This window comes from Saxophila tyrrhenica (assembly GCF_035928015.1).
Source record: "Saxophila tyrrhenica strain CCFEE 5935 chromosome Unknown scaffold_9, whole genome shotgun sequence".
Taxonomy (NCBI): domain Eukaryota; kingdom Fungi; phylum Ascomycota; class Dothideomycetes; order Mycosphaerellales; family Extremaceae; genus Saxophila; species Saxophila tyrrhenica.
Window position 1 is genome coordinate 299,258 of NW_027041741.1, and position 27,730 is coordinate 326,987.

Consider the following 27,730-nt stretch of genomic DNA (forward strand, 5'->3'; position numbering starts at 1 on the left):
GCCCAGTTCACTGGGGTGATGGTGGTGCATGCATCGCTCTCGGCTGCTTGGGGAGTAGGAAGGGATGTTGCGAAGGTAGAGCAGCAGAGGAGGATGTTGGCGGTCCAAGCCAGTCTTCTTGACAACATTGTCGGTGGTGCTGGAAGAGATGCATACACGCCGTTGTGGGGAAAGGAGAGGGTATTTGTAGTTACTGACCTACCAATCTGATACATTTGGTGATGCATTTGGTTCCAGTGCGTATATGGGCACGGATGTAACCAACCTGTCAAGCAAACATGGTTGGCACGAGCCGTTCCGCCACGGTGCAACATGTCTCACTGCCATCAGGTGTGGACTGGCGCTGATGCCGAATTGCAAATCAGGGAATGACAGCGGGATCCGTTTGTGTTCCAGCTACCATCTCGACCGGGGACATTCACAGCTGGTGCTTGCGTTGCTATGTGGAACACAGGCCGGTAGTGAATGGGAGTGGTTGATGTCGACTTATACTGAGGTACCACCATCGACGAGTAGATTCTGGCCGGTCATCGACCGACTGGTAGCAAGCAATCGTACCGCATCCGCGCAATCCTGTCGCACGCAATCAGCATTCAATCCGCTCAAATTCTCGACCCTCCACACAGACATGCGTACTCACCTCAACAGTAGCCAACCGCTTCAGCTTCGTCCCCTGCTTGGCCCCCTCGCGCTTCTCCTCGCTGAACTTCATACCCCATTCAGTCAAGATCAGTCCCGGACTCACCGTATTTGCCCGTATCTTCGGCGCACAGATGACAGCCAGTCCTTTAGTCAGATGAATTGCTGCAGCCTTTGTAACAGAGTAGGCCAAGCTGCTACCGCTCGGCTTTACGCCAGCAAGCGAGGCGGTGGTGATGAAAGCGCCTTCGGTCTTCTCCAGTTCCGCCTTCGCAGCGTGGCAAAGCCAGAGGTGAGCTTTGACATTGTACAAGAAGCATTTGTCCCAGTCTTCGTCCACCATGGCCTCCTCAAGATCGGAGAAATTTGTTATTCGTGTCCATCCGGCGTTTGACTGGGCTTGCGTGAGTGCTTATAGCTAAGCCACCCTGAGCGGGAGAAGGTAGAACTTACGACTACGACATCTAGCCTTCCGAATTGCTTTACCGTCTCCGAGACCAGCCGTTGGATCGATGCCCGGTCGCCTACATCGGCTTGGATGGCCGCGAAGCGCGGCTGGTCGTCGGAGTTAGAAGTGTTAGGGATCTCCTTCAGTTCCGAGACCACAGACTCGGCGCGTTGGCTGTTGTTTGCGTAGTTGACGACCTGTGCCTTATATTAGGGACGGGTGCATGAGGGTTGTGAGGACAGACTTACAACTCTAAAGTCGGGTGCTAGTATACGTGCTACCTGTGCTCCCAACCCTGCTGTACCGGCTGTGATTAAGGCGACCCGTTGGAAGGCCATGGTTGCGAAAGACGATTATACCGTAGCGGACAGGTTACGAGGAACTCGTGCTTACTCTGCTTGATCACATGAAAGTGAGGAGACGAGACGCTCAACCGAGGCCGCTGTCGGAGAATGGACTTGGTGAAGGCAAACCTGCTACATTTTGATCGTCAGGACCTGACCTTCCTCTTTGGCTTGAACTTGGTATACGAGAAAAGCTTGCATCCATCGCAGAACAACGTCTCGTATAAGATGAGATGGGGTGAGGTGAGTAGGTGAAGTCAAGAAGGTAGGCAGGCACGTCTCCGAAAAAGGAAGGAAGTCAATCGTCACCAAGTCGCGTCGCGTGTCACAGGCGTCAGGAACAGCACTTCACTTCACCTCCATCTTCATATTCTTCAACCTCCAGTGACTCGCACACATATCGACTCACCACCTTCACAATGGTACGCACAAAGAAAGCCACAGGTGAGTAAAATCCCCCAATTGTCTGATGAGCACACATTGATATTGCATCAGCCAGAGGCACAGCTGGTAGAGCCTCCAAACCCAAAGCCCGCAAAGCCGCCGACTACGACTCCGACGCTGGCTCCGTCGAGGATGGCCCGTCGTCCAAGAAGCAGAAGACCGCTCCGTCCCGGGACATGCAGATTGATGACGAGGGGAAGGAGTACTGGGAGGTACGTCTTTCCCATAACCTTACCCTCAAACCTCACTTGGGAAAGCTCACATTTTTGTCCAGATCTCAGGAAAACGCCGTCTCCAGATCAGCGACTACGACGGCAACACCTTCATTGCGATCCGCGAGTTCTACGAAAAAGACGGCAAGACGCTGCCGGGGAAGAAGGGTATCTCGATGAGCGTGGAGCAGTACGCTGCGGTTGTGGAACTGCTGCCGCAGATCGAGGGTGTGCTGAAGGGCAGGGGCGTGGAGGTACCGCGGCCGAAGTACGGCGAGGGTGCTGTGCAGGCGCCGAAGGAGGAAGTAGAGGATGAGGATGCTGGGGACGGGCAGGAGGATGAGCGGGAGGATGGTATGGACGATGAGAAGGAAGATGGGCATGAGGTTGAAGAGGATGGGAATGACGTGGAGGAAAGTAAGAGTGAAGGTCGACTGGACAGGTTCAAGATGACGAGCAAGGAAGAGAAGGATGAGTATGAGGGCGATGAGGAGTGACTGCAGGAAGGCCTGCACACTGGATGGAGATGCAGCAGAGTGATGTTGCTCGATCACAAAGCGTGATGGCTTGCTTCTGCTTAAAGCTGAACATCTACGAAGACACGACATCTCTTAGCTTATGATACCCACAGGCGGATATACAGACATGTACAATACCTATGCATTGCAAATACCGATCAACCCTCCTCACCCTATCTCCATCCTCTCCTCATCCCCCCTCCCCTCCTCAACAGGCAAAAACACATCAAACCCACCTGTCCCCATCCTCCCCAACCCCCCCACCACAATCCTCGCACTCGGCCCCTTCAACCCCTCCTCCTCGCCCTCCAACACCGCGTCCCGCAAGAACCCCACCGTCGTCTCAAAGCTCATCTTCATAAACGGGCTCGTGCTGCCTCGATACCCCATCCGCGAGAAAGCCTGATATGCCCCATCCCTCGTCATGTAATCCGCGATAAGCATCAAATGCCGCACATCGACTTGAATCCCATGTCCACCGAACACACCCTGCAATTCCCGCACGATCGCTGCGCGCGCGGCTTCGACGCCGTAGTGCGTCAGAATCTCAGTAATGGAGTTCGTGTACAAATAGTCCGGGTGGATGATATGCTGGAACCCCCACATGGCCTTGACATTCACCCCCGAAGCCAGCAACATCGGCACGCCCTTTGTCGCTTTCATGGCCTCTTCGTCGAGGATACAGGTGCTGATCCCCGGCACGGACTGGACGAGCGAGGAGTGCAGGGCCGACTCGACGAGGTGCAGCATCAGGATCTTGGCGGTGCTGGAGTCGTACTCCATGGTGAAGGTGCAGGTGTCGCCTTTCCGGTCGTCGAAGGCGAAGGAGACGACGTCGTTGGTTTTGCGGTCGGATTTGATGCGGTTTTCGCGGTCGCGGGCGGCGGACTTGAGGGCGCTGAGTTCTTCTTCGGGGTCCGGGGTGGAGCGCGGGCTGCCGCCGTAGGCTTCGTCTTCTTGCTCGGAGACTTCGTCAAGGGCTTCGTCTTCGCGGATGTTCTTGTGGGCGAGGTCGCGTTCGTCGTCGTCTTCTTGGGCTTCGTAGCCGGCTTGTTGGCGATTGTTCTTGGTCTTGTCCCGGGTAGCGTCGTCGTCACCTTCGGCATCCGAGTCGTCGTCGCCACCCTCTCGCTCGCCTTCAGGTCGACTGACCTCCTCTTCAACCCTGCCGACGCTCTTGCCCACCGCAGCTTTCAGCGTCTTCTCATCCCCTCTCTTCTTAATCTCCTTTCTCGTGAGAGCCTGCAGCCGCGGCAAGAACCGGTGTTCGATAGTGCCCACCACGTCCTCAACAGTGATGGCATACTCCTTCACATACTCCTCCTTCGGAAACAGCGTCAACTGCACTTTGTACTTCTTCGCTTCGCCGTATGCCACGCCTTGCCCTGTGCTCTCTTCAATCCTCACCCCATCCACCAACTCCGCCAGACTGAGCTTCGAGATACCTTTCGCAAACTTCTTCGCCCCATCCACACCTACATCTTCACTAACCCGCAGGCTCATCGTGGGCGTAGCGATGTTTGAAGCAGCCGTCATGACGATCTCTCGCAACCTCGGAATACCCAGCGTGACGTTCTTTGCCGCATGGCCAGCCAAATGGAACGTATTCAGCGTCATCTGCGTGCTCGGCTCACCCACACTCTGTCCTGCGACCACGCCGACTGCCTCGCCGGCTTCAGCGACGGTCTTGAGATAGCGCAGGTCGAGGATGGATTGGAAGTTTCTCTTGGAGACTTCGCCATTCGGATTGGTTTTCTTGTCCCTAATGATGCCGTCCGGGTTAGCGTCAGTGTACGATCGGCTTTCGCGTAGCATCTTTTCGCTTGTTGAGCCAGCATGCGTTCCTGGGGTGTATCTCGACAGTGCGGGATCCATTGCGCCAAGGTCGCCAGTCTTTCGATGCTTCTTCTCGGCCTTCTTGTTGTACTCCGCAGCCTCCTCGCTGATGAGCCGGCCGAACTCTTCTTTGACGCCTAGGTTGTTGAACAAGCTCAGGTAGTTCTCCGCAGCGAACTTGAAGTCAGAGAGATACTTCGCCTTCGCAACGTCCAGCGCATCCTCGCCGTACAGGAACTGGATAAGACTGCCGTCGGCAATGTCGCGCACGGACGAGTCGTGCTCCACCCGAAGTCCTTCCATACCCTTGATCAGACATCGCTGCAGGTACCCAGACCGTGAAGTCTTGACAGCAGTATCAATCAGTCCCTCACGACCTGACATGGCGTGGAAATAGTACTCCTGCGGCCGGACACCCGTCAAGAATCGATCAACAATATATCCACCGGCACGTACACTGCTCTCGAACGGTCTGAAGCAGGGCAAGGTCTTCCCGCTCACCATCACCGGCACACGACGTCCCTCAAGATTTTGCTGGCCGAGGTTGCACGAGATCTGGTTGGCATTGACCTTGGTGCCCTTCGCTCCGGAAGACGTCATTGCCTGCATCTGGTTCTTCGGGAAAGGCTTCAGCAGCGCGTTCGGCAGACACGCGTTGGTGACGGCGGAGGAGAGGTCTTTAGCAGCGCCCTGCGTCATTTGGTCGAGACCGGCTTGCTTCGTATCGTCGCGCAGAACGTCCTCGAGGCGCCTTCTAAGCTCCCGATCGTCCGCGCCCGACACTTTGTCTGCCAGTCCGACGTAGCGAGCTGCGACTTTCAACCCGACTGTCTCAGCGCCAGAGAGTGCTTGGCGTCTCTGCTCTTCGCCTGATGCAGTGAATACAAGGTCCTCGACACCGCAGCTGAACGCTCTCGTTGTGAGCATGCGCGTCAATAGCCGGCCCAGAACGCTGAGCAAGCGACCGGCGACCATGTGCCCGTACGCCTCGTATACACCGTTGATCAAGCCGCCACTTGAAGGACCGATCTGCTTCTTGTCGAGAATACCCTGGCACAGATACCCATCCTTCACGATCACATCGCCCTCCTCCACACCCGCATTGCCCCACATAACCTTGTCCGTTGTACTCTTGCCGGATACTGTAAGACCTTGATGCTCTCGAGGCTTGACGTTCAGCAGCACGGACGTCGCAACCTGCTTGCCCGTCCACAGAGCCTTGGGCTTGAAGATTGCCGGCGGCACCGTCTCGATACGTCCACTTGTCGAATGCCCGTTCTCGGGCCGGATAGCGGCGTACAGTAGCTGCATGTACTCTCCACGGTCGAAGAAAGTATCCCGGTTAGTGAGCCACACCGACATTGATATGTGATCTTGGATCAAGCCTCGGAGCGGATTTCCTGCGGTGCTAGAGAGGTATTGGTGGTCTGTATCAGCGATGCTCAGCGCCTCCGCGCGGGCGAGCTCGTTCTGGGGAAAGTGCAAGTTCATCTCGTCACCATCGAAATCGGCATTGTAGGTGTTGCAGTTGGCGTAGTGCATGCGCAATGTCTTCTCGCCCGGGAGCACCTTTGCGCGATGACACATCATTGAGGGCTTGTGGAGGGTTGGCTGGCGGTTCATGATGACGATGTCGCCATTGTTGAGGTGACGATGGACCTTCTTCGGGCGAGTGCCACGCACACCGAACCCAGTAGTGGAAGTAGAGGGCGACATCAGCTGGTTGGCGAGCGCGGTGCGATCCTCAGCATTCTTTCGCTCGAGACTGACCACCTGACCGTTTTCGCTTTCTATGGCCACGGCACCAGGCCAGACGAAAGGGCCGTTGCGCACGAGATCTTGCAGCTCTTCGAGGTTCCAGTGGGTCACTGGCTCGGGGTACGTGAGCTTGACGGCAAACACCGGCGGCACGCCGATCTCGTTGGTCTCGATGTTGGGATCTGGAGAGATGACTGTGCGAGCGGCGAAGTTAACGCGCTTGCCCATCATGTACTTCCGGAACATTCCCTCCTTCTTCTCCAACTTCTGCTTGATGCCGTCCGCATTTCTGCGCCCAGCAGCTCCCTGGATGGGGTTACGGTCCCGGTCGATGAGGGAGTTGACGGCGTCTTGAAGCTGCGCCCAGGTATTTTCGAGGTCATTGTATCCGCGCGGTCGATACCGCGTACTTGCGTGCTCCTTGTCGTTGATTTCACGCTGTATGGCAGCCATTGTGTCGGAAACGTTGAGGATGTTCTTGTAGAGGGTATTTTCCTGGGCTTCAGCGATCTCATCGTTGCCAGTGCGGTTCTCAGGTCTGTAGCGATTTGGTGGGACAAGCAGATCTCGAATGAAGAACATGTCGGCGGAGAGACTGCCTTCTTCAGCTCGTGGCTTTGTGTCAGTCTTATGCGCGCGCCGGCTGGCTCCGTTGCCATATATGTAGCTGAGTATTTCCTGCTCGAGATCGAACATTTGCTCGAGTTGCGCATGCACCCGGCTAGGGTTCATGTACTCATGCTGGGCCTCGTCCTTCTTCGTCTTCTTAGTAGTAGCCATTTCCGTATCTTCATCAACTAAAGCTCCGCCAGCTATCTCTGGCTCCCCCTCACTGCTTTCCACGCCTTCTCCACTCTCACTCTCCTCTTCCTGCTCTGAACTGCTGCCCATGTCCGCGATGCCTTCGTCTTGGTCGTCTCGTTTCCTCTTCGACCCTGCTTTAACCTTTTCCCGCTTCTTCAACTCCAATACAGCGTCTTTTGCCTTGCGCCCAGCCTGAATCATTTTCAGACGTTCCTTCTCGGTCAAAGGCTTCCGGAAGATCTTGACATAGCGGTCCTTCCGGTATGTCGGGTTGATACCCTTGCAATTTCTGCAGACCTTGCTTTTCGTGATACCGGCCATGAACTCTTGCACCAGCTTCCGCCGTGCGTTCGAAGTAGCTTCTGTCTTTTGAGAGTTCAACCTTCCCTCTCTCTTCGCATCAGCTATCGCCGTCCTTACAAAACGTTCCCTCTCAGCGATGAGGTCCTTTGCATCGGCATTGTTCTCATCCTCCTCACTCTCTTCCTCGTCATCCTCTCCAGCAGTCACAGTGACCCCGCCGCTTCCAGGCCGAACGTCGTCTATGTCCATAGCCTCCTTCAACAGACCTAGGCCCACTAGCTGCAACTTGCAGACAAGCATCTTGACCTCTACCCTTGCCATCTTCAGCCTCGAGCAATAGACACATGTACCCCGCAGCAATCGTAAGATCTGATCGAAGAACGTGACATGGTAGACCGGAAGCGGGAGCTCGATGTGACCGCAATGACCAGGACATTGTGGTGTTCGTAGTCCGCAAGTTCTGCATGGATTGTCCGCGAACTGACCAAGCTCTGGGGTGTATAGACCACCTGGGACGGGGTTTAAGAGGGTGTCGAACGTGGTCGAGGCGGTGATTCGTTTGACGGAGAGGGCGCGTATGTCGGGTGAGGTGAGGTGTTTGAACGAGACCGAGGACAGGTGGGAAGAGACCGGCTGAGAGGTGTTCATCTTGTCGGTTCCTTACCTCATCTGAGGCTCGAGGTCGTGTTTCAATCCGTGCGATCGCTCGACAACTTTTTTCTCGAAGCTCGAGATAGCAGGGATTAGAGCCCGCTTGCTCGGCACTCGGATCGGCCCTAGAACCAGCTAGCGTCCTTCACTTTTCGGCTCGTGACAGAGCTTCAGGACATACAGACACTCTCAACGACAACACCCAACATGAGCGGCAAACGCCCCCTGGATCCTGACGATGGCTCTGGAGCAGGAGATCCAAAACGAATACGATCCAACAATGGATCGCCAGCTCCAGCTCCTGCGGCCGACAGCCAGAATGGGGGCTCAGAGATTCAGCGAAAGAAGCGAGAAGCGGCGGAGAGGATGGCGGCAGTGAAGGCCAGACTGGCAGCGAGCAAAGCAGGGGGAGCAGCACCAACACCACCTCCTGCAGCAGCTTCACCTCCGCCGCCTCCGCCCGCCACGAATGGAGCGGCCAACGATGTCGAGGCCAAGAAGGCCGAAGCGCAGAGGAAGATTGCTGAGATGAAGGCGAGGATGGCAGCGAAGCGAGGCGAGCCACAGGCTGGTGCAAGGAGCTCGCCGGTCAACGGAGGTATTGGGGCTCCACCACCACAGGCACAGCAACCCAGCGAGCGCGAGGCTCGGATAGCAGAAGCTCGTGCTCGTGCGGCAGAGCTATCGAAACAAAGGCCTGGAGCTGGCACACCGCCCGCGGTAGCAGCCCCACCCCCACCACGGCAGGATGGTCGGACGACGAGGGGAGGTCTGGGTATTGCCATGCATCCGAGTCTGTTAGATAGCGGACCGAGCGCACCCAGCAAAGGCAAGGCCCACGGACCAAAATTCAGCACGACCAAAGGGAATCAACAAGCGGACAGACCGAAGGCGAATCCTTATCTGGCTGCAGAGGATGAGGAGAACCAGCAAGAACAAAAGTTCGACGCTTCAATCTACGATGCATCTATCGCTGTGCGGAAGGGTGGAGAGAGGAAGAGCAAGCAGCTTGTCTTCAACCAGAAGGGCAAGTTCATGGCCCAAGCCAATGCTCTCCGTCAGCAAGCTCGTCTGGAAGAGATGAAAAGGCAGATCGCTGCGGAGACACGAAAGGTAGAGATTGAGGAAGCGAGCGACAAGTCTTTCCTGGTCCCGGCGCCTCCGGACGTTGAATGGTGGGACGAAGGTCTCCTGCCAGCCGGACAGAATAGCTACGACGACTGCCTTACCGCTGGCAGGAACAAGATCGACAGCGAAGATACTATCATCACTGCCCTGGTCCAGCATCCCGTCATGCTGGCCCCGCCGCAAGACCGCTTCATCCCCGCCCCCAAACCACTCATGCTCACCCAACAAGAACAGAAGAAACTCCGCCGGCAACGCCGCATGGCCGACATGAAAGAAGAACAAGCCAAGATCCGTCTCGGCCTTGTCGAGCCTCCCGCACCAAAAGTCAAGAAGAGCAACATGATGCGCGTCCTCGGCGAGCAAGCCGTCAAAGACCCCACTGCAGTCGAAGCGCGCGTGAACAAGGAAATTGCCCAGCGCGCCAACGAACACGTCAAGGCCAACGAGAACCGCAAACTCACCAAAGAGCAGCGTGAAGAGAAGCTCAAAGCGCAGCAAGCCGGGGACGAAGCCAAAGGCATCAAAGTCGCCGTCTTCCGCATCGACAACCTCAGCAGCGGCAAGCATCGCTACCAAGTCGATCAGAACGCGAAGCAGAACGCTCTTACTGGGATGGTGATCCTGCATCCACAGATGAACCTCGTCATCGTGGAAGGCGGCAGTCACAGCATCAGCAACTACAAAAAGTTGATGCTGAACCGTGTCAAATGGGCCGAAAACACCATGCCCCTCGACAACACCAACCCCACCACCTTCACCGGCGGCTCCGCGCCCGCCGCATCTGGATCAGCCAACGCCACGAGTCTGGCGAGCGAGCGGTCCGGGTCCAAGGCGGCGACGTGGTGTACGCCGTTCACGGAGGAAGGGGGGTTGAAGGACTTGTCTGAGAATCGCTGCGTGTTGGTTTGGGAGGGTGAGCAAGGGGCGAGGAGTTTCAAGCGCTGGGGGAGCCGGGCCGTGGAGACGGATGGTGAGGCGCGGGATGTGTTGGGGAGGCAGAAGATGGAGAATATGTGGACGCTGGCGAGGAGTCGGTGAGCTGGTGGTGGAGGACTTGTACGTGGTCTTCAGTACACAGTAGTCTGATTAGTCTGATACGGTCAGCCTTCAGTAGCCCGGACACCGAGTGATGTTGTCTCGTGTCGTGCCCTAGTCGCCGTTCCAGCATCCCTTCCCCCAGACCAACCACACCTCTCCAAACTCTACCGGCAATTATTGCCCACCAAGCCCACTACCTTCCACCCGCAAACCTTCCCAACCTCTGGGTTCGACCCTTCTGCAACTCTGAACAGTCTTCAGCGCTAGCGATGTCCCGAGTCCCCGGGCTCGGGCTCAACTCTGTCGTCTTCAAACTTCCGGATATACTACATACTCGTGCCTCGGAAGTTCTTCACAAACTTCGTTGAAAGCGTTGCGGCTATGTACTCATTAGCTAAGGTAGTGATGAGGCGGCTTGATTAGCTCGGGCACGTGAGAGGAATGGAATGCGGTTCCAGAGTGCGCTATTGCGGTGGTTTGTTGGGTGCCGGTGCCGCGGAAAAACGTGGCAGGGGGCCGAAATGGCGCTGTTGAGTTCTGAGGGATGAGAGAGGAGGGTTTGGTGTGGTGTTTTCTACTTACTTTCACGGTCGGAATACTTTAGATATGAGAAGGTAAGGTAGAGATGGTCTGAGGGGTGTGCTATCTTCTTCCGGTTGGCCTCCGCTGTGCCACATGTCCAGGCCTCGCCCACCGGAGGAAAGGGTGTAAAATCCAATACTCTCCCGTCTTATCACCAGCGTTGTTGGTGTTGGTGTTGGTTCCAGCTCAGGCAACAAGTGCCTTATCTCTGTACCCCCGGACTTCCTTCCGCGTCTCTTCCAGGGTGTAGCGATGGCTTCCTCGCCTCGCCGACTCGCGAGTCGCGCGGCAGGGTACAGGGCTGATGTTGGATTGATGAGGCCCGGCTGGATGACGGGAGGATTTTAATGACTGGGGAGCGCGTTGTGTTCGCGTTTATTACTGCGGCACGGTAAAGGAGATGAGCATGGCGATGGAGGGGACTAGGGAGGATGTGGGAGTGTGTACGACGTACTGTAGGAGAAAGTAGGAAGATGAGAGGGCACAGCAGTGTTTGCATTTGAACAGTTTTCAATTCTTCGAGCTCCTGGTCTCGCGTTCGTGCTACACGTCCATCTATCACATCCATCATGGCAGTCGCCAAACAATCCGTCGTCAATACACCTTTGCCATCATGTCCCTCCCCTTGGCTTTCAATGCCAACGCCCACCTCGACCCAATCCTAACTCCTCCATGTCCCTTCAATGCAAACAAATCGCCTCCCTTTTCCGTCACCATCCGACAGTGAAAGGCTTTTCCTGCCCGCGAGGGCTACCACCATATCTTTCCCGCAAACCCAGTCGACAACGCCATGTCCATCCCATGCCATCGTAAAAGTACATCGCTATCGCTTCCCGCAAGCGATGCATCCCAATCCCCTCCAAAACCGTTCATACGCCGTTCCAGTGCTCGTGGTATCGTAACAAGTAAACGCCAGTCGTGATGCTTTCAATGCAAGCCCAATAGAAAAAAGTCAAAACAAAAAGCAACCCTTCTTCAAATCTCATGACTCTGATTCACCCCACGCCCAAACTTCTGATTCGCAGCGACACCAGCCTCGTACCGCAATCGCTGCCTGCGCATCTCGTCGGCGTCGAAGGAGGCGTTCTGCGCGGCGGAGACGTCGGCTTTTTTGCGACCCTCGATGGCGCCCATGCTGCGCATCTTCCGCAAACCCTTGGGCTTCTCCGGTTGAGGGTGAGCAGAGGTGATGGGCGGGAAGAGCTCGTCGGAGATCATCTCGGTGGCGTCGGTGCGGCTGCGGCCGATGGTCTTGAGGCCGCGTGCGAGCTTCTCGAGGGTGGTGCTGTGCTTGCCACCGGTCGGAGTCTTGGGTCTGGTGGACTCTGTCGGTGACGTGGGGTCCACGATCGAGTTTGAACGTGAGGAAGCCACGTCCACGCTGTTAAACGAGACGCCTGAGTCGGCCTTCCGGGTCTGACGAGAAGACTTTGTTGGTTCTCGTGGTCGTGGGATCTGCTGCACATCTGATAGTTCGGAGCATTCGTTGACCATGCTGTTGGCGAGCTGCAGATACAGACTTAAGGTCCGGGTCACTGCTGGCCAGCCGTTGACGTCCGTAGGAGCCTTGCCTTGCTGCATCAACGTGCGCAGGACATGTGGGCCAGTCTTCTCGACGCTTTGAATGTACTTGAAGAAGCCATCTCGTTGGTTCTTGAGTACTTCACGGGTCAGTTTGAAGGTCGGCTGTGAGGTAATCACCGGCGGGTAGAGAGTGTTCAGCATCGCCACGCAGTTATGTTTGTTGAATGGTACGAGTGAAAGTTCGTTGATCAGAATCCAGCGGCGGATGCCGATGTACAGCTGCGTGTACAGAGCATCAATCTTGCGCTCCTTCTCCTCGATCGACTTTGCCCAAGCCGCCACACCGGGACGCTTGTCCGCGAAGGAATCATTCTCAGCATGGAGAGCTTCACGAGCGATGTCCATCCGGGACATGGCTGCCGCCACTTCACGTCTCCGCCTTGCCTCCAGATCCTTGAGGTAGTCGAGTCCAGTAAGCGCCTGTGGGAAGTCGACCTCCGTCAATCTCGCCGGAAAACATCTCGACAGGAAGTTGGTGATGAAGCTTGGCGGTAGGACCTTGGGTTGGTTCGGTAATTGCTGCATCTGGGCCATCAGACTCTCCGTGAAAGTCTGCGTGCTTGTTGATTCCGGAAATGGCGTCTGAGGAGTGATGGGCGAACTGCCCGCGCTGGAGGATGGCGTGCCGCTTCGAGGTTGGTTGAGAGTGCCGCGGGGCGCGCAATTGAGCTGATACATGGTCCGGAGAGGGATCTCGTAGCTTCCAGGGTAGGTCAGGATGTGGTCCAGGATTAGTTGGTATGAGGAGCCATTGGATGAGTTCGACTCTGAAGACTCCGAGCGAAGATGGCGTGAGGTGGCCATGATTGATGATACCAGTGCAGGCGGCCGGCGTAGAACTGGATGTAGCGAATGGATGAAGATGTTAAACTGGTGGACCGTTGCTAAGGCGAAGTGCCTAAGGGTCCAAGAATCAAAGCACCCAGTGGTATACCGCCAGCCGATGTCGAGTATGTGCGAAAGACTGGAATGAAGGATGTTGCTGGAAGGGCAATGGAGGAGTGTGGAGGAGCAATCGCGCGAGTGTTGACCTCGTGTCGTTGTCAAGGTTCTTCACGGCAGCTCGTGCTGGTGTCCGTCGTGGAGTTTTGCGTGTGGGGCTAGTCTTCCCGCCTCCGATCCCGCTTGTCCAGGCCTTTTCGGGCTGCCGGTCCTCAGAGTCAAGTGGTGGCAAACAGAACGACGCTCCGTCTTCGAAGGACTCGCTACAACTTCACAAAAAGGAGACGCGTGCGAGGAGATGAGGTCGAGAGCTCGAGGGATCGAGGACAAAAAGATGCTGCAGTAGCATGCAGCTGCGCAGCCAATGGCATTAATCTCAGCATTTGTTTTCGATGCGCTGCTTAAACGACCGACTGCTAAGACTCTAGCTCGACAAGCGCTACCGGGACCACGAACCCGCCCACGCCGGCGAACGTTTGTCGAAGTCCCACTCGCTTGGGTTTCTCGCCCTGCCCATCACCCTTTTCGTCCCACGATCAGCAAACGTTCTCCTAACCAGAGCCGCATCGGCACTCCTCAAACCCTCTCTAGTCGGCTACATGGACGGCCGTCGGTGGGTTTGCATACTCCAACTTCTCCTGCTCACACCGAGCAAGGCCCCCGTCAACCACTTCCACTGCCCATGGCGAGGCTTCATCTCTCCTTGCGTCCTGCGAGGCGCGGTGGGATCAATCAATGTGATTCCGGCATAGCTTCCACAGCCAACACGGCACAGCACCAACGCCCAACAAATTTCTCCGAGCGCCACGCAGTAGTTTGGTGCTGAGGGGCAGCTCGGGCAGTTGCAGCCCTGCGAACGCTTTCTGCGACGCTAGCACCCATCGCGCTGCGGGTTCCTGCGCGCCCAGCTGAACCATTGACAGCAGCTGGAAAGCAGCCTATCTCTGAGACCTCCAAAAAGCATCGAGGCATCTTTCGTCGCTACTCCGCTATCAGATCAAACGTTCCCCAAATGGAGGAGCAAGTCCGTTCACATCGCGGCCACTACCTCGGACCGCATCTCACGCCCCAGCAACAAAAACTCTCTCGGCCTCATCCACTCTCACCAGTCCTCACAACCCCACCTTGCTCGTGCTCACCACGGAGAATGCCAGAAAACGCCACTTTTTTTAATATGGGAGAACGGAAGGAACGCCGTTTCCCCCCCGGCCCGACCTCAACGTCTCGTTTGGGCAAACACACCCGGTCGCTTTCGCAGTCTGCCGAAGCATGTGAACGAGCACGTGAGTGGAGACGGTCCGAGAAGTAGCTACTGGATGTGATCGCGATGGCGGCGTAATAAACGCAGAACAATATCGCCGTTGTCAGCTTCACTCTCCACGGCTGCAGTCAGCGTCACATCACAGCTAGAGACAAACGCCACGGTCTCCGGCAAACAGAGTGTGAAGTTCTCTCTTGAAGCCGAAGCTGTCACCAGTTGTGTCCGGTCGATCTCGCTACCCTACTTGCCGGGACCGTGCGATTGTGATAAGATATGGTAGTTGTGATGTTGATCGTTCTGCCGATCGCGATTATCGACGGCATCGGTCTGGAGCTGTCCCTGGCGCTTGGGTTCGTAGCGTATACCAGCTTCCTGGGGATGACAGGAGGGTCTCCGCGTACTCGGAAGAGGGACCGCGTTTGCTGGTTGAGGGAGAGATCGTCGATGTGAGGGTGGTGGGGATGTTGTTAGCTGGAGGAGCTGGAGGAGGCTTGTGCACAGTCAATGGCTTGACCGGCAATGGAGTCCTGTAAGTCTAACGGAGGAGTGCCACTACGTTCGTCTTCTCTGTTAGAGAGGCACACGACACACCAGCAACGGCGACCCATTGCCAGCGGTACCAAGCATACTGCATAGTACTTCATACGGTAGGCGAGATGGTAGGTGAGCTCACACGGGCTTTCTTTCTCCCATGCTTACTGCATCTCATATCAACCATCAAAAAGCAATTCACCACCCCGACAATACCAAGTGGAGAGCACTATGATCCACAAGTGTCGTTACACTTCATCGAATTCGTTACCGATCACATCCATATCTTCATCCATACCTTCAGCCCACGCTTTCCAAGCCCCTGCTTTGACCTCACGTCCGCCCAACAAAAGCAACCTTAACCCCCTTGGCCGGCTGCAACACGATATCCGACCTGAACATGGGAAACTCCTCGTCCCTACTCTCTACGCGCTCGAAACGCTGCAGGATCCGCACGACCGTGTACGCCATTTCCGTCAGCGCGAATTGCTGGCCGATGCATATCCTTGGCCCCTATAACGAAAAGTCAGCATTGGTTTTGGGAGGAGTGATGTGGCGTAGGCTTACCCCATTAAACGGGATATACGTCCACGACTTCGGCGTCCAGTTTTCCCACCGCTCCGGCGAGAACTCTAAGTGATGCTTGAACGTGGCAGAAGGGGAAGGGTAAATGTCTTCCCGCCGGTGCAAGATGAGCGTGCTGTACCCGACCGGCGTGTCCTTGGTAATAGCAATAGGTTCCGTGCCGTCTTTGCCGCCTCCACGGGGTAATGTGGTGTCGTTGAGGGCTACGCGGACATTGTACGGCACCACGGGATAGAGGCGCAGGACTTCGTTCAGGGTGTGTTGGAGGTAGCGCATGTTCTTCAGGTCGTCGTAGGTTGGTTCGCGGTTCAGGCCGACGGAGGTGGTGATTTCTTGTTGTAGTTTCTGCACGACTTCTGGGTGGTTGGAGAGTTCGTAGAAGAGCCACGAGAGTGTTACGGCGGTTGTGTCGCGTCCGGCGAGGAGGGTGGCGACGAGTTGATCGCGAAGCACTTCTCGGTCTCGAGTGTAGCTGGCCAATGCGTGCAGGAAGGTAAAGCCTTCGTCAGACTTCGTCGTTTTTTCCAACTCCTCCGGCGACAGCTGCAGCGCCTGGTCGATGAAGCGGCCGACGAACGCGTTCAACGTGTCGAGCGCTTTGTAAAACGACTTCTTGGGCACGAAATGCTGCAACGGCCCTGCTCGCGCGATGGTCGCCTGCGTGCGCTGGACTTCAGTAAAAGCCTCCGCAAAGTCTGCCTGGCTGTCTTCCAGGCTGTTGACGCTGCCGCCGAAGAGGAAGTCCGTGGCTGCGTCGAGGGTGAAGCGGTAGAAGAGGTCGTCTACGCGGACTGTGGCGCCGTTGTGGCTCCCGGCGAGCAGTGGCAGGAGCTTTTGGACGTGCGTCTCGAAGGTGTGCAGGTCCGAGACGCGGTCTTTGATGAATTGTGGACGGAGGAGCATGCGGGAGTTGTGCCACATTTCGCCATCGGTTGTGAAGATGCCTGGACACGCTGTCAGCTGGAGTCAAACCTCCAATGACGAGAGCAGAGGACATACTCAACCCAAGAAAGTCCTTCCACTCCTTTCTAAACTGCGGTCCCTTTCCATAATCCTGGAACTTCGTCGCGAGAATAGCCTTGATATTCTCCTCATCCGCTGTAAAGGTCAATCGCTGGCCAAGCGTCATGGCCTCAACAGTCCACTGATTATTCGCATTTTTATTCTGCGAAAAAGCATAATACCAGAACTCATGGTTCCGCCATTGTGTAAATGCGTACAGAGCTCGAAACAGTATATCGAGACCCCATGGCGCGTAGCTTGGGATGGAAGGCGCACGTTTGCCTAGATTGTCGAGTTTACGCTCCTCGCTGACGGCATTTGAGGTGAGCGAGAGGTAAAAGTAGAGTGAGGTGGCGTAAGAGCCGAAGAAGATGAAGGTGGAGATGTAGCGGGAGAAGCAGGAGAGGGTGATGATGAAGGTGAAGAAGACAATGGTGTTGGCCCAGGTTCTTTCTGTGAGGTGTCTGAGCATGGTTGCGATGCTTTTGGGAGTTGAGACAATATCAGACAGTCTGGAAAAGATACATACAGCTTATGTGAGGCTGCAGACATCTGTATATACCTGTAAGCGACCTCACTTGCAACGTCGGGTGTTGTGGGACGTCGTTTCGAGCATCCAAGGATTCTTAGGTGGGCTTATGCAGCGATGCAGCCAATGACGGCCTCTGTAGCCTTTGCATAACAACTACAGGTCCTGTTCCTTGCCGCGGCTGGACAGATGCTCCGTCTCTCATGATTGCGAACAGCTCTTGTTGTTGTTCCGAGCCCAGACGCTGAATAGAGCGGACGTTCGAAGCGTCTGACATGAGGAACGAGGGTCTTTGCGAAGAAAGGCCCGCAGCCGGATGCATTGTGTACATCTCTATCTTATCCAGATGCAACTGTTTGCACACAAGAAGCCCACAGGTCCACGCCATGATGTCCATGCCCATAGCCTCCTGACAGCAGTGCCACCACCGCCTTCATTGTCCCTCATTCTCACTCCCAGAACGCCGATAGAGTACAATGGTAGGTCACCATATGCTGCGCTCAAACGTAGGCAAGATCGTCCTCAAGCCTCATCGTCTCGTTCGGACCAATGTTTCGCGCTGCTGATCATGCATCCTCATCTTCCGGCTCTTTAAGTCCAACCAGAAAGTCCCTCGTCATCTCAAAACTCAACCACGAACTCGCCATACTTGGTGCGACCTTCAGCAGATTCGGTGCGATGCCCTTGTACAGCCCTCGAACTCCTTCTTGCGCGAAGATCGTCGTCAGCGCATCTGCAATGCTCTTATACTGATACCCCATCCCACTCATCGTGTTGATCTGGAATCGTCTCCTGAGCACGTCCAGCGGGTATGTGCACGTTTGTGCCACGCCTCCTGATATCGCGCCGGCACACAGTTTGCCTATCGAGCTCGGGTTTGCCTGGCCATCGGGTGTGAAGTATGTTCGTACGCTCTCGTAGATCATGAAGTTCAGACCCACGTAAGGCGCGACGCCGGCGACTGTGGGAATGATGCCGCGGTAGAGGGCGAAGAAGCCACCTTCGGTCTTGTACATTGTTTTCATGGTCTGCCACATGCCGGGAAGCTTTTCTTGGACGTTCTTGACGCCGAGACGCTCGAAGGAGGCGGATTGGATAGATAGGCGCGTGCGGACGATGTCGAGAGGGTAGGTGACCGTGACGGAGGTTATGCCGGCGAGCGCGCCGCAGCAAAGGCGGCGGCCCGGTGAGAGGGAGGCGCCAGGAGTCTTCTCGAACATCTAGAATGGTCGAAGTCAGCTGCGCTCTCTCCCGTCGCCAGCAGCCTCTTTACTTACCAATGGCTTGTAAATGTTATAACTCCCAAACTGCACCGCAGAATACGGCACTATTCTTATGCAGTTTGTGCCGTTGCCTGCCATCATGCCCTTCATCCCTTCCTCCCGCCACATCTTCTGCAACGCCTTCCATATACTCATCTTATACTCCGTCCTCCCCACCGTCTGCACCTGCAGCAGAATCTTCAATCTCTCCAGCGGGCTCACCACCGTCCGCGACACTGCCCCTGCCACACCGCCTGCCATGAACGACGCGATAACCGGCTGCGAGACCCAACTCCGCACGCCACGCAGCGGTAGAGGGGGTGGCTTCTCCATGACTGGAGGACTTACAGGAGGAACAGGTTTTGATGGAGGGTCCGCGCTCATTTCAAGCTCGATCTTCTGCCTTGCGGCCGCATCGGAGCCACAGGCCTGTCTGCTGTGTTATTGTGCGCGTCGGTCCAGGGTAGCGAGCGAGGCTGTCGGCGGCGAAGTGTGGTCGTGTGCGAGGTTTGCTGTCATATGCTGGGGCGTCTCGCCCGGGTATTTGTCTGAAATTTTAGAAAGCCTTATTCAGCAGTCTTAGGTCAACTAGGGTGAAGTGAGGTCGCGTGTCGCCGTTGCGTGGGATCTGCGCGCGTGATGCGATTGGGAGAGGGTCGAATCTTCGTGCTTTGGGGTGGGTGCTGGGGTGTCGAGCGGTAGTCGAGGTTGAAGCGTCGGGTGTTTTGACGATCTCGAAAGGGTTCGTCGGCTATTTACCGGCAGCCTGCATGTGATAGCTGACAGCGACATGTACCTCACCTCTTCTCTTCGTCTTCGTCTTATCACACAACACTATCTTGTGGCGACAGCGCTGGCACCGATTGACTGTCCAAAAGGGGCAGACACCACCTCGCCACGCTGGCCGCATTGCCTGACGCCACTGTCGGACGAGCCAATGCGACATCAGATCGAGCGAGCATGACAGCAATTGGTTCTGGATCAGTCACACAAAGACCGTCCGACACTTCAGTTGGGTCTCACTGCGGCTACCGTACCCGAAGACGAAGAACCAGAGTCAAGAATTCCGTCTCATTAATTGAAGCCTAAACGGCTGATATAGAATACAAAGCGAAGCGCGACTACCCCCCGAATTGGCCTGCATATCACGGCCAGAAGCCCACTCTGTTCGCCAGACACCTGATACAACACCAAGGAAATCCGATAGGCTATACGAAAACCAACCTGACGACCTCATCACTTCGAATGAGGTTTCTTCTGGACGCTCGGCTTCGAAATCTTGCCAGGGCTCACGCTCTTCGCTGGGGATGCCGACTAAGTGGTGTTAGCGATAACCTAATTGTCACGGACACCACCTCACTTACTTTGTTGCGTCGCGGGTCCCTCTGTGGCTGCGGCTGAACGAAGACGAAAGCATTAGTATCGGCGAGCTCGACCAGGAGATGGGCATGCCTTACTGTGACGGACTTGATTCTCCCAAGGAGTCTGTCGAGCGGTAGATCTCCGTTCATCTCCGCAATGTTTCGCTCGAAGCCTGTTAGTCTAGCTAACTTGCCTGATGGTCTTGCAGCGTTGCTTCCGCCCAACGACGCCGAGACCTTCTCCCTCTTCATCTCAGGAGAGACTCCTCTCGACGATTTGGCCGGCGAGGCTTGTCTGGAAGTGGCGGGCTGCTTCGTTGCAGCCTTCTTCGCCGCCGGGGCCTTCGTCGCCGTGGTTTTCTTGGTGGCAGCCTTCTTTGTAGCCGGCTTCTTAGCAGCAGCTTTCTTTGCTGCTGGAGCCTTCGTCGCCGCTTTCGTGGCGACTTTCTTCGCTGGAGCCTTAGTTGTGGTTTTCTTCGCAGCAGCCTTCTTCTTCGGGCTTGTCGACTTCTTCACACCGGTAGGCTTGGCCGCCGCTTTGGCGGTGGGTTTCTTCTTGGCTGCGGCTTTGGCAGGGGCGCGCTTCTTCGAAGTGTTGGCTTGTGTTGCTTCCTTTGCCGCTGCTGCGGCCTTCTTTGCGGTGTCGCTCTTTGCGGCGCGTGGAATGCTTTTGCGCGTTGGCGCCGCCGCTGCTGCAGGCTTCGCTTTTGCCATGATGCAGAGCTACAAAACTACGTCAGCGAGAGTGCTTCGCAACACGCAGACAAAGGCCGGCGACAGCGCGCGCTTCCTGGCCAGATGCCTTGCTTATCAACAGGATCACTCACCTTGAATTAGATACGACAACAGAATGGCTCGTAGGCAAAAGGCGTGACAGGTAAGAGAGTGAAGACTTGTAAGCTGGACTTTCTATTATTTGCAGGTCTCGTGCACAATCTAAACAAAATGCGACAAACATTTCTGCGAGCACAGGCATTGTTTACCACCCCAGGAAGAATGCTCAATTTCCACACTTGCTGCTGGCCTGTCCCTTGCATGAGAGCTTGTCTCGACTGCGGCGGATGCGTTCGCCAGACCGCCAGGACAAGCCTCACCTGCGCCTGGGCGAGTGGTTCGGCATGAGCGACCATCGCAGTGTCTCGCTGAACCGTTCTATAGTGCGCGGCTGCATCCAAAGACTACCACGGATAGCTCCTAGCATCCTCCTCACCCTCTACATTTAACCCATCCGCAACCTGCTCCTCATGCCTCCGATCCAAGTACTCCAACAACACCTTCTCATACTTTTCCCTCCCCTTGTACCCACCAACATCCTCTCCCCAGCTCCTCACCGCACTCGCTAACCTCCCCGGCACGCCCTTCTCCTCCGCCATCTCCACGATCGGACAGAAGTACGTCCGGATCGTAAACACCACCCCACCACTCCTCGGCAACCTCCTCAAACTCTGCCTCTCACACCTCAAATGCAACCCCTCCACTCCCGTCCCCACCTCCGCCGTCCCCCAGCCCGCTCCCTCGTTGTCTTCAGACCCGATACTGCTCGACCACGCCAAGTCCCCGTCCATCTGGAGGAAATAGTTATTCCTCACCACCGGTTTCTCGGGCGTCACGCGACGAAAGAAGTTACGCATGCCTTTTTCCAACTTCTCCTCGAACTGCGGTACATCCCCGCTAGTGTGGATTTCGGAGAGCGTCATGCCGAACTTGTCTTCGAGGCGCCAGAAGCCGGGTAAGAGGATGGCGCCGGCGAGGAGGTAGTACTGTCCGTCCAGGCGTTCGTACATGATGGCTAGGTCGTCTTGGATCAGGCGGGCGGAGAGTTGCATGGGGTCTTCGCGGACGCCGTTGACGGTCAGGTCGCGCGTGTCGAAGGCTTCGTTGGTGATGGTGTTGGTGACGCCGACGGCTGTCTTGGTGAACATGGACGGGTAGCGTTCGGGGAGGTAAGAGGAGAGTTCTTCGAGCAGTTCAACTGCGCCGTCGCGGACCCGAGGGTCGGGGTCTGTTCGGCAGCAGCGTTGGCCTCGCTCGGCGATGCGGCGGGCTTTAGTGGCGTGGTAGGTGAGGTAGTCGGAGTCGAGTTCGATCCAATCGTCCCATTGCATGCTGCGGAGGCCCATTGTTATGGGGTACTTTGGGCCCAAGCGAAAGGGACGGTATGGGAGCGGCTTGGTGTCGGTCAAAGACCAGTCGTGATAAGGAGTTGCTGGAGGGCGTTTGAACGAGGATGGCTCCCATGCTGGGTGTATATGGTCAGCTGGGAACGACCACTGCTCTGCAGACGTGAGGCGACTGACTGCCTGGCGGACGACTGGCTGCTTGGAGATGCTGGTCTGCGAAGCGCCCAGTATCGTCACTCTTCTCGGGATCATGAGAGCGTGCTCGCAGCTTCAGCCAGGATTGGCTTTGTTGTTCTCGAGTAGCACACGAGCGAACGAGGAGCAGTAGTGCTGCAACAGCAGCAGAAATGCACAGAGCGGCTGTGAGGTCCTGCTGCAGTCTGCGGCCGTCCATGTTCAGGCTCTTGACGATCCCGGTCAAATGGTCCATCGTATTCTAGATACCGACTCCTGACGATGTACAAGCCTGGTGCAGACTGCCAGTAGAAACGCAAATTCGATGAGCAAACAGGACACATACTGTACGCTCCTGCAGGGGATGCCAACATTTCGCTTTGTTGGTCTCGGACCATCGCAGCACGATAACGAGCGTAGGTTGCTCAAACCCCTCCCTACTGATAAGATGACGCTGTGGTCGATGGAGCTTGCGGGTTTGGGTCGGCCAAGCTCATGCACGATCCAACTCAAAGCTCATCCTCTGAGTATTGACCTGACGAAACGTACTCCCAGTGTCGAAGGTCCGTTGCTCGTAACTTCCTCAATGTTCGCAAATCTGCTGAGTGCTTTGCGAGTAAAGCAGCCGACTGAGTGCTCAGCTCAACGTCTCGATATGCGGCACCGGGTCAACCCTTCCGTCGACCACCGGCGTCTGCATTCGTTTAAGCAAACAATACTCGCCATACACTCGCCGGAGTTGTTGTGGCAAAATTGGAAAATCTGGCACCCATCCAAGTCGTCCGACAACCCCAGAGTTCGCCGCGTCCAAGAATGGCAGGCACTTGACTCGTTCCCAGTGCTCCGTGTCAGCGTTGTAGTTCGGCTCGAGCTTCGAGACGCCTGTGCTGGGAAGATGGGCGTCGATGAGGAAGCTGCAGTGCTTGATGTCTGTGTACTTTGCCGGGTCTTCGAGGTTCTGATCGTTCATGCCTGGTGGCTCGGTTGATGTAGCTGGGAAGAGGCCTGGAATCTTGGCTGAGGAGCTTTCCAAGAACTCCCCGGGTAGGAGACCGCTGAACTCGGACTTGATGAATCGAGCGTTGGTGCCTGCGGGCAGGAGGTAGTGGGATGGGAAGCGGTACCACTCTTTGCCTAAGCAGATATTGTCGCCGGGTTGGGCAAGGCCAGGTGTGTGAAGAGGTTGGTAAATGGCCAGCGGTGCGTTATAACCCGTCATTGTGCCGAGAGTGCGGAAGGCGGACAGCCCGAGGCAGGTGAACACGAAACCCAGGATGGCGATGAAGCGTAGTTGGATTGGGATCTTGCTGACTAGGTCTTTCGGATTAGTAGAGCCGATGTTTGCCAGGATGATGTGTAATGCCATTGCCGCATTCAACGCGAGCGCTGGGTAGGCTGGGTACATGAAACGCTCCTCCTTGTGCGGTTGGAAGGTGAAGACGGCGAGCCAGAGGTAGAATGGAGAGAGGAAGACGATGCCTCGTAGGTGGCTGGCGCTTGTGCTGCCTTTGGCGCGAGAGAAGTGTTGAACGAGCAAGAGCGGCAGAGAAAGAAGCGCCAATAGCAGCCAGAGATGGAAGTTGAGGAACAGATTGCGCAGGTAGAAATGCCATGGCTCCGTGCCGTAGAGATCTGGACCGCCGCTTCCAGAGAGCACGTTGTACCAGACAATGTTGAATGGTACCACAACTAGCTTCTTGTAGAAAAAGGTATCGGTGACCACTTGTAGAGCAAGGATAGCGAGTGCTCGCACGCTACCGTCTACAAAGCGCCAGACGAGATCAAGCACGCCTTGCCGGTCGCTGATGGTCGCAAGCACAACCTCCTCAAGCAGGTACGGCAGTGCCATGGCTGCGGCAAACGGCCAGCCAAGTACCGCTCCAGCACCAATAGCAAAGATGCCTTGAGTCGTTCGCAGTCCGCCACGCCAGTCCATGAAGGCCGCCATACCGAGCATCGTCGTGTACATGGAGAAGCTGGAGGGCAGGTAAGCGATACTGGCGTGGAACATACCTGGCGATGTGGCCATGATGATCAAGAAGGTGACAGCAATCCGTGGGTTGAGGACCGAAGCTATCTTCGAGTACAGTCTTGTCTCACAGAGAGCGCAGACGAATCCAAGCACTAGACGGAGGAAGTAGAACTCGATGGTCTTGCTACTCCCCGTAAGAGGCAGGAGCTGAACCGGTAAGATGGCGAGGGCATGGAGACCAGCATACGCCCAGGATCGGATTGCGTATACGGGCGAGTACTCCCAGGTCTGGAAGCCGTGGCCATGGGTGAGGTAGTGCGTCGGTTCCCAGTAGTTGAACACTTCGTCGCAGTCGTTGATAGGATGGTAGAAGGCGGCTAGGATATGGCTGGCAAAGAAGATTGCGAAGGCGACAGATGGACTGAGTGGGACTTGTCCGGCTTGTGGTGGTCCAGAGGTTCTGTATGCGTGTTAGCCGTTGTTACTCAGGGTGTACAGCCATCTTACTGTGATGCTTTTGACAGTGGGCGTGGTGTCGGGTCTGCAGAAGACGCAGGTCCTCGTCTTTGACGGACAACATTGTCATTCTTCTCTGCCATACCGAGTACTCCGTGATATATCGAGCAATATCGCGCTAGTCTGGTACCTGCATCGGAGAGAGGAGGTGGAGTCGCGATTTAGAGTTTGGGGATGAAGTGACGTCGCGCGTCGCCAGACAAAATTTCGGGCTTCAACTTAACCTCGAGCTTTTGAACCTTTCCGCCAACTTCGCTACCACCAACCACCAGCATGCATTGCTAGTGTTGCATTGAGACATACCTCCACTATCACAGGTCTCAGCACTACGATGGAACAAGTCGAAGACCACCAGCAACCAGACGAGTCGCGTCCACTCAAGCGCATCAAGCTTGACGCACCTTTGGACGCAACCGAAGAGATGCAAGAAGATATCATTGACGACGGGGAATGGGACGACGTTTATGAGACGTCGGGCCAGACTCCACGCGATGAAGCACAGAATACAGTGGCTTCGGTAACAGATTATCAGGTAAGTCCAGTACATCACGTACAGCATGTTCCTTCGGCGCAGCAGGCAGCGGGCATGGATGGCGAGGCGGAGATTTTGCAGGATGGAGAGGACTTTGTGGGATCGGAGCAGTCAACAGGCGCTGCAGATGAGCCAGCGGTGAGGACGGGAAACGAGTCTGAGAATCATGCGAATGGCATGAACGGGGTCAATGGTGAGGGACTGGACAAGGCAGCTCCCGTGGAGCTAGACGCGCCAACCGAAGGAGGAACGGCTCTACAAGATGGCATTGCTCGAGAGGTCACGAATGGTACAACGAACGGCGACAGCACAGCACCTGGAGCCCCGCCGAAGCATGACGCCGAGTTTCTGGCCGCAGCTGCGGCGCAACAGGGCGACAAGGAGGCGGAGTGGCAGTTCACTTCTTCCGATGCAGAGTCCTCTACCGACGAATCCTCTTCTGACGAATCCGACTCCGATGACGAGGACAGCTACAAGCCGCTCGATCCCGAGAGCCTCGCGAAGATGCTGATGCAAGAGGAAGATGACGAAGAGGAGAGAGGAAAAAGCAAGGGAGGCGACCGCCAGCCACGAACCGCCAACGAGGTCAAAGAGACGGTGATGCCGAAGCCGGAGATCGTCGTCACGCACAACATGAAGTTCACTTTCTTGGGAAAGGTATGGAGCTTTGTTGATCACGAGGCCGTAATCAAGGGAGCAACATCAGCAGACTACCAAGTCCTCGATGAGGGTTCAGTGCTCTGCAACGAGGACCGGGACATCCTAGGAGTCGTCGCACGGAATCTGGGTTCCGTACGCCAGCCCTTCTACAGCGTGGCTTTCGATAGCGCGGCAGAGCTCGAGAAAGCTGGTCTCAGCCTTGGGACGAGGGTGTACTATGTCAACGACCACAGCACGTTCCTCTTCACAGAGCCAATAAGGGCCAACAAGGGCACCGACGCATCGAACATTCATGACGAAGAGATTGCCGAGGATGAGCAGGAGTTCTCGGATGATGAAGTGGAGGCGGAGTACAAGCGGCAGAAGAAAGCACTGAAGCGCGAGGGTAAGGGTACTCTGAGCAGAAGCACATTTACCGAAGACCACGCTACGCGACCTGCGGGTAATGGGGGACACAGTGGGCAAGGCGCAGCCAACCCGCAGCAGAGCAACAGAGGTTCTGGTGATGGGGGACGCGGTGGACGTGGTAGAGGTGACGCAGGGCGTGGTGGCAGAGGCAGAGGCTACGACCAGCGCGGCGGTGGACGTTCCGGAGGGTCTTGGCATGGCAGCGGGTCTTTCACCGGCAACAGCGATGTGCCGAGGAAGAACGACAACGTCGTCCTAATCTACGACGAGCACGAGCCCGGTGACGATCGCGAGCCCGTTGCCGAGGAACACACCCCCGACAAGCCACCCGAGATCCTCCCTGCCATCTCGGACGGCGACTACAAAGTCCTCAAGAGACCGCACGATTTAATGGAACAGTTGAGCAGGGCTCCGGCCTCTCGGGAGCCGACGGGTGGACGTGGAGGCCGCGAGCGTCGTGGAGGTCCTGATCGTCAAGCCCTTAATCGCGGAGACCCTAGTCGTGGACATGGAGATAGAGACCGTGGCTTCAACAGGGACCGTGGAGGAGGCGATGGTGGCGGAAGAGGCCGTGGCGATGGTGGGGGAGGCAGAGGTGGTAAGTTCGACAACCGTCGTGGTGGTTATGGAGGCAACCCAAACCGCGGCAACAGAGGCGGTCGAGGCGGCATTGGCTTCAAGGGCAACCCAACCAGCTTCCCGGACCGCCACAACTACCAGCAACCTTACAACTCCTCATCTTCGCCAGGCTACCAGCACCAGCAATCGTCCTTACCATCACAGCAGCACGCCCCGTACCAGCAGTACCAACCCCAGCAGCAAGCTCAGCAGCCTAACTACTACCAGTTCAACGGCCAACAGTACCAGTACCCACCTGCGTCCGCTGGACCGCCTATCCCGCACGGTGTCCCGCCGATTCCGCAGGGCCTCGCCGATGCCCTGGCCAAGAGTCCGCCGCCTTTGAGCCCGCCAGTTCTGCACGGCGGGAACTTCCACCAGCCTCAGTACCCGCCGAGTTCGAGCCCGCAGATGCCCGGCGGTGGTGCGTTCGTCAACCCGGCGTTCTACAACCGGCAGCAGCAGAATGGGTATGGCGCTTGGCCTCCGCAGCAGCAGGGTCAGCAGCAGTATCAACAAGGCCAGCAGCAGCAGAATGGGTATGGTGCGTGGCCACCGCAGCAGCAGGGTCAACAGTACTATCAGCAAGGCCAGCAGCAGTACTACCAAGGGCAACAGCAGTATCAGCAGTATGCTCAGGGCGGTGCGGCTCAGACGCCACAGCAACAGCAGGTGGACTTCGGGGCGATCATGAAGCAGCTGGGGGGTGGACAGGGGCAGCCGCCGCCACCACCTCCGCCGCAGTGATGGGGAAACTTGTGGAAGCGTCGCAACAGAGTTCATGGCTGGTCATCGGGGACACCTTCGCCTGGAAGATCAGTCATGAGGATTCTCGTGTGCATATGGGTGGATCAGCGTTGCGTGGATGGGATGATGGAAGCGAGCGAAATGGAACGGGGAAATTCTCTGCACAAGTTGTTCGCATGGAATATTGCATGAAGATCGAAGGACAAGCGCAGGTAGAACTT

The 27,730-nt window shown here is 56.4% G+C and overlaps 11 protein-coding genes across 11 annotated transcripts; 3 read left to right on the forward strand and 8 right to left on the reverse strand.

Annotated features, from left to right (window-relative positions):
- Positions 1–486: 486 nt before the first annotated feature.
- Positions 487–1,425, reverse strand: LTR77_006039 (uncharacterized protein; the record flags this gene model as incomplete). The annotated part of the gene is made up of 4 exons (XM_064803281.1): positions 487–573; positions 641–1,033; positions 1,093–1,284; positions 1,336–1,425. The coding sequence occupies 4 exons, from the start codon at positions 1,423–1,425 to the stop codon at positions 487–489; spliced, it is 762 nt and encodes a 253-aa protein (XP_064658196.1).
- A 425-nt stretch (positions 1,426–1,850) lies between these two features.
- LTR77_006040 (uncharacterized protein) lies at positions 1,851–2,584 on the forward strand (the record flags this gene model as incomplete). Its single annotated transcript, XM_064803282.1, has 3 exons — positions 1,851–1,875; positions 1,927–2,087; positions 2,150–2,584. The coding sequence occupies 3 exons, from the start codon at positions 1,851–1,853 to the stop codon at positions 2,582–2,584; spliced, it is 621 nt and encodes a 206-aa protein (XP_064658197.1).
- A 189-nt stretch (positions 2,585–2,773) lies between these two features.
- LTR77_006041 (uncharacterized protein) lies at positions 2,774–7,954 on the reverse strand (the record flags this gene model as incomplete). Its single annotated transcript, XM_064803283.1, has 3 exons — positions 2,774–7,585; positions 7,657–7,766; positions 7,792–7,954. 3 exons carry the CDS (start codon positions 7,952–7,954, stop codon positions 2,774–2,776), a joined length of 5,085 nt encoding a protein of 1,694 aa, XP_064658198.1.
- Positions 7,955–8,164: 210 nt separating this feature from the next.
- prp3 (U4/U5/U6 small nuclear ribonucleoprotein prp3) lies at positions 8,165–10,166 on the forward strand (the record flags this gene model as incomplete). The annotated part of the gene is made up of 2 exons (XM_064803284.1): positions 8,165–10,119; positions 10,157–10,166. The coding sequence occupies 2 exons, from the start codon at positions 8,165–8,167 to the stop codon at positions 10,164–10,166; spliced, it is 1,965 nt and encodes a 654-aa protein (XP_064658199.1).
- A 1,514-nt stretch (positions 10,167–11,680) lies between these two features.
- LTR77_006043 (uncharacterized protein) lies at positions 11,681–13,093 on the reverse strand (the record flags this gene model as incomplete). Its single annotated transcript, XM_064803285.1, has 1 exon — positions 11,681–13,093. One exon carries the CDS (start codon positions 13,091–13,093, stop codon positions 11,681–11,683), a length of 1,413 nt encoding a protein of 470 aa, XP_064658200.1.
- A 2,263-nt stretch (positions 13,094–15,356) lies between these two features.
- Positions 15,357–17,082, reverse strand: LTR77_006044 (uncharacterized protein; the record flags this gene model as incomplete). The annotated part of the gene is made up of 3 exons (XM_064803286.1): positions 15,357–15,536; positions 15,591–16,552; positions 16,608–17,082. The coding sequence occupies 3 exons, from the start codon at positions 17,080–17,082 to the stop codon at positions 15,357–15,359; spliced, it is 1,617 nt and encodes a 538-aa protein (XP_064658201.1).
- A 623-nt stretch (positions 17,083–17,705) lies between these two features.
- Positions 17,706–18,734, reverse strand: LTR77_006045 (uncharacterized protein; the record flags this gene model as incomplete). The annotated part of the gene is made up of 2 exons (XM_064803287.1): positions 17,706–18,359; positions 18,417–18,734. 2 exons carry the CDS (start codon positions 18,732–18,734, stop codon positions 17,706–17,708), a joined length of 972 nt encoding a protein of 323 aa, XP_064658202.1.
- Positions 18,735–19,637: 903 nt separating this feature from the next.
- On the reverse strand, positions 19,638–20,476 carry LTR77_006046 (uncharacterized protein; the record flags this gene model as incomplete). Its single annotated transcript, XM_064803288.1, has 2 exons — positions 19,638–19,715; positions 19,766–20,476. 2 exons carry the CDS (start codon positions 20,474–20,476, stop codon positions 19,638–19,640), a joined length of 789 nt encoding a protein of 262 aa, XP_064658203.1.
- A 464-nt stretch (positions 20,477–20,940) lies between these two features.
- On the reverse strand, positions 20,941–22,312 carry LTR77_006047 (uncharacterized protein; the record flags this gene model as incomplete). Its single annotated transcript, XM_064803289.1, has 2 exons — positions 20,941–22,001; positions 22,060–22,312. The coding sequence occupies 2 exons, from the start codon at positions 22,310–22,312 to the stop codon at positions 20,941–20,943; spliced, it is 1,314 nt and encodes a 437-aa protein (XP_064658204.1).
- A 381-nt stretch (positions 22,313–22,693) lies between these two features.
- ALG9 (mannosyltransferase) lies at positions 22,694–24,627 on the reverse strand (the record flags this gene model as incomplete). Its single annotated transcript, XM_064803290.1, has 2 exons — positions 22,694–24,488; positions 24,536–24,627. 2 exons carry the CDS (start codon positions 24,625–24,627, stop codon positions 22,694–22,696), a joined length of 1,887 nt encoding a protein of 628 aa, XP_064658205.1.
- A 248-nt stretch (positions 24,628–24,875) lies between these two features.
- On the forward strand, positions 24,876–27,509 carry LTR77_006049 (uncharacterized protein; the record flags this gene model as incomplete). The annotated part of the gene is made up of 2 exons (XM_064803291.1): positions 24,876–25,076; positions 25,101–27,509. 2 exons carry the CDS (start codon positions 24,876–24,878, stop codon positions 27,507–27,509), a joined length of 2,610 nt encoding a protein of 869 aa, XP_064658206.1.
- Between the last annotated feature and the right edge of the window lie 221 nt (positions 27,510–27,730).